General features: G+C 39.5%; 1 protein-coding gene across 1 annotated transcript in view; it reads right to left on the bottom strand.

Moving 5' to 3' along the window:
• The window catches only part of USP34 (ubiquitin specific peptidase 34), a 170,521-nt gene that overhangs the window by 32,489 nt on the left and 124,190 nt on the right, over nucleotides 1-13,842 (bottom strand). Inside the window, 14 exon segments of the mRNA XM_042447637.1 lie at nucleotides 2,929-2,994; nucleotides 3,769-3,816; nucleotides 3,904-3,979; nucleotides 4,085-4,149; nucleotides 4,784-4,879; nucleotides 4,991-5,044; nucleotides 5,772-5,850; nucleotides 6,331-6,484; nucleotides 7,454-7,626; nucleotides 8,929-9,023; nucleotides 9,592-9,669; nucleotides 9,815-9,871; nucleotides 9,978-10,124; nucleotides 12,168-12,233. Of these exon segments, the coding sequence (XP_042303571.1) occupies nucleotides 2,929-2,994; nucleotides 3,769-3,816; nucleotides 3,904-3,979; nucleotides 4,085-4,149; nucleotides 4,784-4,879; nucleotides 4,991-5,044; nucleotides 5,772-5,850; nucleotides 6,331-6,484; nucleotides 7,454-7,626; nucleotides 8,929-9,023; nucleotides 9,592-9,669; nucleotides 9,815-9,871; nucleotides 9,978-10,124; nucleotides 12,168-12,233 (1,254 nt within the window).

Below are 13,842 nucleotides of genomic sequence, written 5' to 3'. Positions count from 1 at the left end.
ACTGTAGCATCCTGTATGTTTGACGTTTTCAAGTATTTCTCATGCAGATGCATCAGCTGCTAAGTCTTACAGACACTTTGCCCCATCAGTATGTTTATCAAAACCAACTTTACTTTTAAGCTAAAAGCAAGTAAAGATAAAGATAGAGCCAAAACAGACTGCAGACGAGATATAATCCATTCTGAGATCACTTTAACTGTCCTGGCTCAGTGCTGTGGAATTTTGGGAACTGTAGCTTGTTGTGATATCAGAGCTCTCTAAGAAACAAAGCTAAATGTCTCACAAAACAATAGTTTCCAAAATTCCCTAGCAATGAGCCAGGGCAGTTAAAGTGGCATCAAGGTGGATTATTTCTGCAATCTGTTTTGGCTCATAGTCCCTTGACATTAATGTCTAGTTGTAACCGATTGTAGGGGGCGGTGCTCATCCCTGTTTCTAAGCTAAAGAGCCAGCGTTGTCCAAGGACTGCTATGGTGCTCTTGTGGCCAGCATGACTACACTGAACGCTGTTACCTTCCCACCGAAGTGGTACCTATTTATCTACAGTACTTGCATTTGCAACTGCTAGGCTGGCAGAAGCTGGGAACAGTTTTTAGATTGCTGTATAAAATTTAAAGTGCCTCTTTTGCAAAAATGGAAGCCAACAAGCTCTGAAGGAGTGGATATAATAATAATAATAATAATAATAATAATAATAATTTATTTATTTATATTTCCCGCCTCTCCCGATGGATCGAGGCGGGATTACAACCATAAAACAGCAGTTACATCACTCAAAAAATGCAATTTAAAACAATAAAAACATAATCTAAAATGCACAATTGCAGCCAGAAGTGGGATTTTTCTTAAATTCTTTATAAAAGATTGGGTGGGTAGGCCCTCTAGAAGAGATCCATCTTAATTGCCTTCTTGAAGGCATCTAAGGTGGTAATAAGATGGATCCCTTCTGGCAAGTTGTTCCATAACTTGGGAGCTATGGCTGTATATGCCCTATGGGAAGTTGATGTTAGCCTGGTCTTTGAATATTCCAATAGATTCTTCCCAGATGTTCTGAGAGTGCGAGGCGGATTATGTAGGGAGAGGCATTCCTTCAAGTAACTCAGGCCCAAGGCATGTAGGGCTTTAAATGTAATGACCAACACTTTGTATTGCGCCCAGAAGCTAATTGGCAGCCAATGAAGAGATTTCAGCACTGGTGTTATATGGTCTGACCTGGATGTTCCAGTGACCAGTCTGGCTGCCGCATTTTGAACCAACTGAAGCTTCTGAACTTGGTACAAAGGTAGCCCCATGTAGAGCACGTTGCAGAAATCTAAACGAGAGATTACCAGTGCATGTACCACTGTTTCAAGATCTTGTTGGTTCAGATAAGGATGCAATTGGTGTATCAACCGAAGCTGGTACCAAGCACTCCTGGCCATCACATACACTTGAGATGATAGCTGTAGAGATGAGTCCAGGAGTACTCCCAAACTGTGAACTTTGTCCTTTAGGGGAAGTGTGACCCCATCCAGGACTGGTTGAAAAATCTCTGTTCCCGGACCTGGGGTACCTATCACAAGTACCTCAGTTTTCCCTGGATTCAGCTTGAGCCTGTTTTCCCTCATCCAGCCCACTACTGGCCCTAGGCAGGCATTCAGAGAAGAGATGCCATCTTTAGTCATTGTAACAGTTGGACACATAGAGAGATAGATCTGGGTGTCATCAGCGTACTGATAACACGGCGCTCCATGTCTCTGGATGATCTCTCCTAGTGGCTTCATGTAAATGTTAAACAGCATGGGGGATAGAATGGCGCCCTGGAGGATGCCAGATGTTAGCTCTCTCTTAGAGGAGCAACTATCCCCCAGCCTCACCATCTGGAATCTGCCTGAGAAGTAGGAATGGAGCCACTGGAGTGCAGTGCCCCCAATACCTAACTCTCTCAGGCGTTCCAGAAGGATACCATGGTCAAGGGTATCGAAAGCCGCTGAGATGTCCAAGAGCACCAACAGGATCACACTTCCCTTGTCGATATTCAGACGGAGATCATCGACTAAGGTGACCATGGCAGTCTCAATTCCGTATCCCGCCCTGAAGCCAGTTTGAAATGGGCCCATCAGTTTCATCCAAGACAGCTTGGAGTTGGAAGGTGACTGCCCTCTCGATCACTTTGCCCAAGAATGGTAAAAGGGAGACCGGTCTATAGTTGTTTCTTATCAGGCAGTTTTTACTGCATCCCCTCCCTGAGCGGTCAGCCATGATGGGCAAGGATCGAGAGGGTACGTCGTCTTCCTTACACTTCCAAGGAGCTTGTCCACTTCATTGGTATTTACAAGCTCAAAATGGTCCAGTTTAATACAGTCCACGGCGTCATTGGATATCTCTCTTATTGTTTCTGTTATAATGCCGGCATCGAGATCAGCCCTTATCTGAGAGATTTTATCTGCAAAAAAATTGTTAAAAGCATCACAGCAGACCTTAATTGGTTCCAACAGAGGGTTCAGGGTGGGAGGCAGCTGGGTTAACTCTTTAAACACCCTGAACAGTTCTGCTGGACAAGACTCTGCAGACGCAATATGTGCAGCATAGAAAGAATTCTTTGCTGCATCTATTGCCACTTCGTAAGAATCCAATATGTTTCAATTCAATTAATTAAGGAATTCTACCTTCCTGAATTTATCATATTTATCCCAGTGTGGGATACTACACCATGGCTAACTACAATAAAGACAGAAGATGACACAATATAAGGAGACTTTGTCTACAAAAAGAAAGTCACTAAATGTCTTCCCTTTAATTAGCTAGAGCATAAATTTTACACTGTTCAAGTAACCCTCCTCCTATTAATCTACTACTACATTCTGTGATACTGACACATGTAACTCCAAAAAAATTATTTTACATATTTTGTCCCCCCCCCCCCAAACAGTCTCTTTTCTGTCTTACCTCACAAGCAGCTTGACTGTTGTTAAACTGCTTGGTTAACAGCTCAATCCACTGAAGCATTGTGGGCTAAAGAGAGCAGAAAATTTCAAGTGAAGCGTAAAGTTGTTAGCATTTGAGCTTTAAAGAAGAGACAGAGCAAAAGCAACCATACAAAAACAGTACTCTTCCATTCTATCCCCAAACTGTTAGTGATGTAGCTTTTGATTTAGTAAAATGGGTTCTATTACGTAGTTGAACTGTCCGGGGTTAAGTGGCACAGATAGCACTGAGTACTGCCCCTAGTTTACTTACAAAATAGTGCAGTCTGAGTCTGAGTGTGTGTGTGTGTGTGCGCGCGCATATTAATTTATAGGAAGTCAGAAGTACAGAATACTTTTACTCAGGTTACAGAAGATGCATTTAACAAATACACTTGGCTATACCAGTTCACAGTGTTCTACAAAACACTAGTTCAATGGATTCTTCATTTGGAACATGGAACAACACACAGTGTCAAGGGAATTGAAATGTTGGCAATAATTTAGAGAATACAGAATTAAAATAATGAAAATCACCCCAGAAAACATGGCAATTTGAGAAAAGGAGCTCTATCATAAGTGGAAAGGCAGGGATGAAGTAGTGAAGAACCCTGAGGTCACAGATACTAAGAGAAGTACTCTATCATGTGCCTTTTTTGGAGATTGGGGGAACATAAGCCATTATTGAATGACTCCTCACACTAAACTGGGAACTGCAACTTCATTGTAAACTTTGTTTTGCTTCTCCTTCTGGAAAAAAAAAGTATTTTAAGAAATGTTGTAAATGCAACCGAGTGTTTTATGCAGATGCAAAACAACATACCTTTTCTTTTGAATGAATAAATGTTTCCAGGACAAAAGAAGTGCTTAGCTGTAAGACAATAATTGAAAGTCACCATGTATCCAGAACACACACCAAAATATCAGTTCTTTTAAAAAATGTTAAAATTATTTTTACCTTGGCTGTCATTAGAGAAACTGCCTTAGGATCTGGTAATGTGCTGGGGATGCTACTACACAACTGCCACATGAACCTACAGCCAGATACTTAGAGTTACTTAGAATTATTTTTTTTAAAAATCTGAATAACGCTCTTAAAAAGAAAATTCAGTCTAAGATTAAATAAAAACAATCCTTACCCAAAATATGTATGCTCAAAAATATTCTTGTCCTGAAGAAACTGCATGTTATCATGCCATATCCACTGAAGAGAAAAATGGAAAATCAATGCTGTTTACTCTTCTTTTGGAATGCTATAAAAACTGAAGTGGGGAGGGGAACTACAGCTACTGCTTTGCAACATTGAGAAACGCTTTAAATTTATCGGTTGATTCAAAGTTAACTGCTAAGTAGGTGAGTGGAAAGTTCCATAATAAGTTAATGATCTAGGTTCAAATCCTTGGTCATTTCTGAAGCTCCTATTAGGTCAGATACTCTCAACTTAATTTGTGGAAGGACGACTCTCAGAGAAAAGAATTTTTTTCTTATTAATCTCAAACAGTGAATCTCAAATTCACGTTAGCCCATTTTCACCTTCCAAATCATTCACTGCTACCTGCATATTACTCGTGCATTCTCAATTTCAGAAATAAAACTCACAGGCTTAGATCCTAAGATATGTTACCTTAAGAAAGCTTGGCATTAGTCCACCTCCCATGCCCTTCCCTCAATCTTCAGGAGGGGCTCACACACTCTGGAAAAGTTTTTGGGGGTTGGCAGAAAGAGAGGAAAGGACAGGAAACTTTTCTTGCCACAGCTCACAAAGTTTTTTTTTAATCAGTGCAATGATAAAAATAATTACACCCTTATGCTGTTGTTTAAAATACCCCCATACATACCTCTAACAATTCCGATGAGACATCAAATTTGTAGTCTCTACCATTTTCTTCTTCTGGTTCCATCCGTTTATAAAACAGCATGTATGCACTATGTGTCTGAAAGAAACAAGCAAACCAAACTCACATACCAACATCATTATTTCAAAACAGAGAGAGGGAGGAAATGAGAGACATTTCCTTTGGATAGTGAAAGACAAAATGAAGTACCTTTTCAAAGGAGAAATCCATAAATTTATCAGTGACAGAATCATATGTTTTGGTCTGGCAAAAAAAGAAAAAAAAGATGCACTGTTTATATTGCTACTACTACAAGAACAACCCTAATGTATTCCCACCTACTGGAACAAAAGTAGTTTCATTCTTCTTCCCAGGGTTATGCTTAATTTTCCAGCAGTAAAACACACACTGAGGGGCAAAATAGACAGCCCCAAAGGAGCAGCATCACGGTGTCCCTTTGATCACCAGATCAGGGCTACGGCAACTGCACACTGCAGCCCCAAATCCAGGGTTTTCCTGGCTCACAAAGAAACGGCAGAAAGCCGCTCCTGTCAGGAAAAAGCCAGCTTTGCTGCTGCAGCTTTTCAACATTTCTGCAGCATGGCGAATGTAAATGCCGTGCCATGAAGTTGCTGCATGTGCGGTCAGCCGTGCAGTTTCTTGGCGGCGTCAGAGTGTGTAGCGTCTAAACACCATGCTCGGATGCTGCCCCTACACTGATCCAAAGCGGCAGTCTTCCTTGCCCCTAAGTGTTGTAATTCAGTATTACATAAGAACAACGAAGTCAACAAGTCAAGAAAGTAACTTTTTAAAACTCTTTTTGCAACTTCTATTTGAGTAAAAAAATGAATTGACTGATGAGTCCAGGCCAGGCCAGGTATATTATAATTGCAAACTAATCCTGATACATATATTGAAAATGAGGTATTAGATCATGAAAAGTTGGTACCCTTTTAAGCATTATTATAAAATAGATACGGATTCAACTCACTGTCATTTCTCCACCAAAACACTCAGAAGCCAGTTGAGCAGAATCAAATGGTTTTACTTCAGCATCATTAAAAAGATACCTAGGGAACACAAAATGGAATACTGTTGTTAGACTTACAGTACACCAAAATTTTTCACTGCACTGTAGATTATGAGGATGCTATCCAGCAGAGTCCTTGACTATGCTGTAAAATTGAAATGAACAAACAATATGAGCAAACCAAGTTAAGTATCCATCTCCTAAGATGCCACATTTTAGCCAAACTCTATGAACACCATGATAAATCAGATATTTATCATATGAACCGATAACTAATTCTTAAAAAATGTAAGCAGTTTTATTTTGAAAACAGAAATAAAACCCATTCATTCTATGGTTGGATTCAAATGTGAACACCAAACCCTTTATCATTCAGAATGCTCTCAGTCTTCCCTTTTTGAAGGCACACTTCCTCTTTCACTACATTTTCCACTATGTAGAGTATTTGCTGGTATATTTGGATTAGAAAACTGATTAGTACTGATTTACAGTATTTAAAAAATTCAAAGTTTTTACTCACCACTTATTGTTTTTGTAAGCATGAGGATTCACAATATCTCGGATAAAACTGTAGTAGTGCCCCCCATCTGCCGTTCCTGTGTGGACGGTTACACCTATCAAATCGTATTCATAACTTCTGGTATCCTTTGAACCACTGCCATCATCCTTGAAGCCTTAAATAATGCATTATAACATTTAGCAACTCATTCTTTCAATTTTTAAAACAGTGTTGATCTACATCATATTTTGGAAGATGAAGAAAGAAAATATATTACGTTACTGAAACACTGTACAAAAACTCCACAAACAGCCCATCCTCAACCTGTGACATTAGGTACAGTTAAGTTTTTGGATGGATATTGACCAAGCAGGTTTTGTTTGTTCATGATGGAGGACTCCTGCACATACAAATAGTAAGCACAGGTTGATAAGAGGTGAATGCTATATTAGGTGGAAAATCTGTGAAAGTACTAGATACATGTACAGTTGCCCCTCCTTTTTTGTGGGGATCCGTGCCAGGCCCCCCCTCGCAAAATAGAGGTTCCACTTATATTCAAGCCCCATTGGGGGCAGGGGTGCATGCGCACGTGCTACGGGGACAAGCCCCATTCATTCCCTTTCCGAGGGACGCAAGTTCGAACACCGCGAGAATGCAGGGAGGACTGTAGTATTTAATATCTGATATTACAGGTTTTAATGCCCCAGGCAGTAGATTAAGAATTTTTTACTTTTGTAAAAATGATACTTTGAAGAGGACTAAACCAAGGACATTTTAAAATCACTCCAGCTTTTCTAGTGCTCACTGGATCCCCTCTCAAATGTTACCCTCCCCCCCCCTTTTTTTTTTTTTTTTACAATACAGCATACATACACCTCACAAGGTAGATGGCAATTGGTTTTGTCTCTAAAGGATGCCTGACAAAAGCTTGGAGCTCTACAAATATGTGACAAGAAACAAATGATTTTTCAGGGCAAGCCGTAGGACATTCACCCAGTCCTACTAAGAACCATGTTACGTATAAATATTTAAGTACTACCAGCAAGATTTACATGTTCTAATTTTACTAAATCTAATTCATACATTGAAATATTTACTATTTCAGATTGGTTGGCAGAAAACTGTGAGAAAATAAATTAAATACCTTCCTTCCTGTCACTCTTTCCCATCAGAAAATCTTCAGTGTATGGTGTCATGTCCAAGCGCAAGGGAAATGAGAAGTGTGTGTTGACCTTCTCTTTCATCATAGTGACCATGTTAAAAGTATACCTCATCGTATTGAAGCTTAAGATGCGAGGCAATTTCTTAAAACATGCCCTGTAGATGAAACAATGCAACAATTGTTTTTGGAATGGCTTTTTAAAAAATAAGCAATGGAGACAAACATTTTTCCCCAAAAAACGAAAGTATTACTCATTTAGATAGCAGTCGATAAAATAAAATCTCAAATTTATATTAAAATCCGTCTACAATAAAATGCAGAAACATAAAACAATTTTTAAAAATAAATAATTTAAAAAGCATTGCAAAAACCCAATAGAAAAGGAGAGCAGCCAGAACCATTACAATTCAGGGAAGGCCCGTATAAATAAATACATTTTCAATAAACTGTCACAGAATTTCTGTCTCTTAACTACATGGGGAAAAGTGTTGTAAAGGTGGATGCTAACACACAGAAGGTCTGCTTTAAATATGTTTCCTGAGAGCATTACATTGTTAACAGAACAACTGATAAGGTCTCCAAAGACAGTCAGGGTGTGGGTCTGCGAGACAGTAGTCTGTCAGATATTCTGGTCCCAAGATTTTAAAGAGGCTGATATATCAAAGGCCTAATATCAAGGGTGCTTCCAGCCTAAATGCCCTAAAGACATCAGATCCCCTCTGGGAAGCTGAGCAAGGTTAGCCCTGGTTAGCACTTGGATGGGACACTACCAAAAATACCAGGTGTTGTAGGCTGTATTTCAGAGAAAGGAACAGACAAAATCACCTCGAGGTATTCCTAGCCGAAGAAAAACCCATTAAAATTTTCATAAGGTAACCATAAGTCAACATGGGGCCTTGATGGAATATACACAGAGATACATCAAAAGAAATCTCCAAACATGGCTCAGTATCTAATAGGAAGTCCATATAGATTTGTCCCTGACATCTATGCTTGTCTTTAGTGTTATGTTTTAGTAAAATTATGTAAGATAAAGCTTCCTCAAAAGCTGTCGGTACACATGTAGTCTGAATTCAAATTGCAGGTGTTGATAGTTAAAACCCTAAAAGACCTGGGACCTTTATCCTTGAAGCATTGCCTCTCCCCAGAGATCTGCTAGAAGTCCTTCCCTGTCACCCATCACTGGAAGAAATATATTGCAGGAAAACACAAGAGAGGGCCTTTTCTGCTGTGGTATAACAATGCTTTTTATTAAAGCTTAATTAAAGCTTTCTTCAAAGTGTAAAGATTCATGATTTTAAAGAATTTTACAATTAACATTTTAACTGGTTTTAATTTAATACTTATTATTTTAGTCTGTTTAAATTATTCTTACTGCCTCCCTGAGATCCCAAGATATGGAAAAAAAGGTATGAATCTTACTTCATATTAAATTAATGGTTGTCTATGAATGATACCTTTTTTCAGCCCGCACTTTCTTCCCACAGTGAGAGCAAGTATACATGTTGTCACCTTCCAGGGTATCTTTAATAGTAACTTCATCAAGGGATTCCTATATACCACAGAAAACAGAAATGACAGTATCAACATCTATTAGAGAACAAGAACACACATTTTTAACTAAGAAATAAAAGATGGCGATTAAAGTGTGAGAATTCAGGCTGCATAAGGGCTTTGGTTTCCTGCTGAGCAAATAAATCACTGCTTCCCATTCCTACATTTCTTCTTCTTTCCCAAACTTAATTGTTCCCTTGCTCCATAAACCTAATGTTTGACCTAAGTTCCAAAACTCTGACTCTCTCCCATTTTCTTTTCCAAGCTGTTCTCACAAAGAAATCACCCAGATTGGTCTAAGACAGCCAAGTGACACATTTCCTCCAATTCTGATAGGTCTTCTTCTGAGACAGCAGAGATTCCCATTTTACTGAATGTCATAAAATGGAGAGGCACCCACTCTAACAAATTCTAACAACCCTAATGTGCAATCTGGAAAGTTAGGTGAAATCACTATAAAAATAGTGAATTAAAAGCTCAATGAGTTAATCAATAAACTGCTTTCAAGCTCTGTTCATATGTTCATTCAATCAAGGGATGCAATGGTGTTGTCATGAACTACTTACATAAATATTCTTCATGTCTGCTACTTGGCATCTCACTGTGTAAAATTCTTCAGCAGTCTGGCTGACATGTTCACAGTCCTAAACAGCAGATGCAAAAACAAAACAAAACAAAGGAAGAAGAAAAAGAAACACAAAGTAACAGGAATCAATTGATTATCCCACTACTAACCAAAGAAATAGGGCAGCTTGGAGGATTTGAGTGGGGAAAGTATTATCAACTCACCAAGGAAACAACATTGTTTGTGATAACACCTCCAAATAAGCTTTTCACTGTATTTTTCTGTGGATGAATGAATTTATTTTAATCAATGTAAGAAAAGGACCTAAAGTATTTTTAAATATATATATATATATATATATATAGATTTATATTACTATAAACTTACCAGTTCTGGAGACATTTCTTCAATTTTTGTTATTAGATCCGTAAAAAATTCTGTCATGTCTTTCTGTTCACCAGTATTAAGTGGCTGCTTATCCATGGTGTACGTTTTGCAGAATGGCCTTGGGTTGTATGCTTTGCATTCACTTTCCTTTATATAAAAAACACAGGCCGACAGACAGAATCAGGCAAAAGAAGCAATTAATTTTTAAAATGTATATTCAAGAATAATCTTTTTTACAGATTGTGGAATCTGACACTACCATTTGCCTCGCTGTTAAGGGCTTCAAGACAGCCAGTGTGATGCAGTGGTTTAAAAAGACTACAACTCTGGAGACCACGGTTCAAATCCCTGCTCAGCCATGGAAACCTTGGGCAAATCACACTCTCTCAGCCTTGGGGAAAGGCAAACCTCCTCTGACCAAAACTTGCCCAATTTTTGCCAAGAAAACCCCATGATAGGGTCACTATAAGTCTGAAACAACTGGAAGGCATACAACAGACATAAAGGTATCAAAATGGTTACAAGAGCTGATGAACTTCCTTAGAAATAAAGGGGGTAATATAAGTTTTTCAGCTCTATAAATGAAAAAATAATATTTCATTAAGAAGTAGGGCAAGATGTCCCCCTTCTATAATTTTAAGTTGTGAGGGCACCATAGCATTTGAAGTCTCTTTGAACTCAAACTGGGAGTCAACATGAGTCAACAGTGTGATGCCGCAGCTAACAAGGCCAATGCGATTTTAGGCTACATCAATAGAAGTATAGTTCTAGATCAAGGGAAGTAATAGTGCCACTCTATTCTGCTCTGGTCAGGCCACACCTGGAATATTGTGTCCAGTTCTGGGCACCACAATTTAAAAAGGATGAGGAGAAACTGGAGCATGTCCAAAGGAGGCTCCTCCCTCCATAACTGTCATCCTGCGAGGGAGTGAATAGGCTGGCCCAGCTCCACCAGGGCTAGCCTTAAGAAGAAGAGCCCTCTCTCTAGTCCATCTGCCTTGGTCCAGGCATCAGAGGGAGAGAAGAACCACTGGACTTCATCCCCTTCCCCACCACCATTCCCTTCTCCTTTTGTGTTGTGTCTTTTAGATTGTAAGCCTGAGGGCAGGGAACCATCTTATTAAAAATAATAATTGTAAGCCGTTCTGAGATCCATTAGGGCTGAAGGGCGGGGTATTAATAATAATAATAATAATAATAATAATAATAACAACAACAACAACTAAAACAGTGAAGGGTATGGAATCCATGCCCTATGAGGAACGACTTAGGGAGCTAGGGATGTTTAGCCTGGAGAACAGAAGGTTAAGAGGCGATATGATAGCCCTGTTTAAATACTTGAAGGGAAGTCACACTGAGGAGGGAGCTAGCTGTTGCTCCAGAGACTAGGACCCGGAGCAATGGATGCAAGCTACAGGAAAAGAGATTCCACCTCAACATTAGGAGGAACTTCCTGACAGTAAGGGCTGTTTGACAGTGGAACAAACTCTCCTTCCTTAGAGGTCTTTAAACAGAGACTGGATGGCCATCTGTCTGGGATGCTTTGATCGAGATTTCCTGCATGGCAGGGGGTTGGACTGGATGGCCCTTGCAGTGTCTTCCAACTCTATGATTCTATGAGTCTACAATTTGCCAGCACTGAAAAAGTTAAGCCTACTCAGGCTTAGGATTTAATACTTCTTACTTTCTTCTCTTCCTGGCCTGAAATCAAGGGACACCTTGGCTGAGCTGGACTGAATGAAAAAAGCAGACCACATAAGGAATCCACTACCATTCATTACACAGAAAGGTATCATCTGGCCAGTCCTTGAATTTTTATCCTAGAACCTGCTACCTAAAGTGCACTGTTTTGCCCCACTAGAAGATGACAGTGGAGGGGCCATAGGCCATTTTTCACCCAGGGCACTCTTGCTATCTGCGGGGGATCCATTTTGGAACCCCCCCCCCCACAGATAGTAAAAAACGTGGGACCTTAAACCATTTAGAAAGCCAGGGTTTGCTGCCCGCGGAAGCTCAAACCGCGAATGTTAAGCCCACACTTGGCACGGGCACACAGTACTAGCCGTTCCAGCACTACTGGAAATGATGTCATGACACTTCCACTGCCTGTATGTTCATGTTTACTGACAGTTATTAAGGTGCTCACACAGAATGAATGCATGCATTTCCACAAGAACATTCCAAACCTACCATTAAGTGTGTAAACATTTTTTGAAGTTCCAACAGGGTGGTCTTGTGCTTCATGTCTTCAGAATACTTTAGAAACAGAAGATGGGAGATAGTACAAAAAGGAGGTTACAGGTATTTCATTTTGTGAAATCTGTATGTCGCAAATTAAATATGCAATTGGGAAAACTCAGGATTATAGTACTTCACAGTGTATTTAGATTAAAATATTTCCAGGTAAGTAAACTTAAAACGTGTGGTGGACCAAAAACATAATTAGCAAATGAATTATCTCAAAACAGGAACAGTGAAAAATTAAACTGGAAACTTCAAAATGGGATATTGGGAATTTAATGTGAAGGCCCATTCTTGTGTGCAAGGAAGAAGCAAGCAAGCGTCATATGATCTAAATCTCTTTTCCTTACACTATAGACCCCAATTTGTTGTTGTTGTTGCTTTAATTTATTTTAAATGGTTTCAAATTTTATGATGATTTAATTGCTTTTCTGCTTTTGACCACTTTTTTGAGACCAATTTAATTGCCCTGGCTCAGTGCTAGGGAATTCTGGGAACTGTAGTTTATTGTGGCACCAGAGCAATCTAACAGAGAAGGCTCAATGCCTCACAAAACTACAGTTCCCAGAATTCCTTAGCATTGAGCCAGGGCAATTAGTGGTCTCAAGATGGATTATTTCTGCAGTTTGTTTTGGCCGTAACTTTCAAAAACATTTTCATTTTGACTAACAATGATTTAGTACCACTGAGGTCAGTACCATCCTTATATTACTGCATTTAAATGGAAAGACTGTAAAATAGAAATCTGTTACATGGACATGTGAAGCTGCCTTATATCAACACTTAGCTCATCTAGCTAAGTAATGTCTACTCTGACTGGCTACAACACTCCAAAGTTTCAGGAAAACAGATGTCTTTATTAGTTTTAATAATAATAATAATAATAATAATAATAAAATGTATTTGTATTTTCCCGTCTCTCCCAGGTGGATCGAGGTGGGATTAAAACCCAACAGTAACAATAAAATACAAGAATAAAACATATAATTTCAAACATTAAAACAGTTAAAAAGAGTGCAGTCAACATTTATAAGATAAAATGTTCTGATCCTAGATAGAAGAGTGAATTATGTTGTTACAGAAGATTGGGTGGATAGGCTTGGTGGAAGAGATCTGTCTTAACTGCCCTCCTGAAACACTTCAAGGAGGTAATAAGACGGATCTCTTCCGGGAGGTTGTTCCATAGTTTAGGAGCCAATGAGGTAAAGGTTCTTTGGGAAGTTGAGACCAGTCTGGTTGGATGTGCTTCCAGCAGATTTTTCCCGGAGGTTCTGAGAGTGTGGGGCGGATTATGCAGGGAGAGGCGTTCCTTTAAGTAATTCGAGGCCGAGCCATGTACGGCTGTATAGGTGATAACCAACACCTCGTATTGCGCCCAGAAGCTAATAGGTAGCCAATGAAGATCTTTCAAAATAGGTGTTATATGGTCAATTTTCAAAGAACCAGTGACCAATCTGGCTGCCGCGTTTTGTACTAATTGAAGCTTCTGAACTTGGTACAAGGTTAGCCCCATGTAGAGTGCATTACTGAAATCAAGGTGAGCGGTCACCAGTGCAAGTACCACTGCTTCAAGGTCCTTTCGGTCCAGCTAGGGACGCAGTTGGCGTATCAACCAAAGTTAGTA

This window comes from Sceloporus undulatus, chromosome 1 (genome assembly GCF_019175285.1).
Source record: "Sceloporus undulatus isolate JIND9_A2432 ecotype Alabama chromosome 1, SceUnd_v1.1, whole genome shotgun sequence".
Taxonomy (NCBI): domain Eukaryota; kingdom Metazoa; phylum Chordata; class Lepidosauria; order Squamata; family Phrynosomatidae; genus Sceloporus; species Sceloporus undulatus.
The sequence above is the reverse complement of the archived record's forward strand: the minus strand, read 5'-3'. Positions and strand labels throughout refer to the sequence as shown.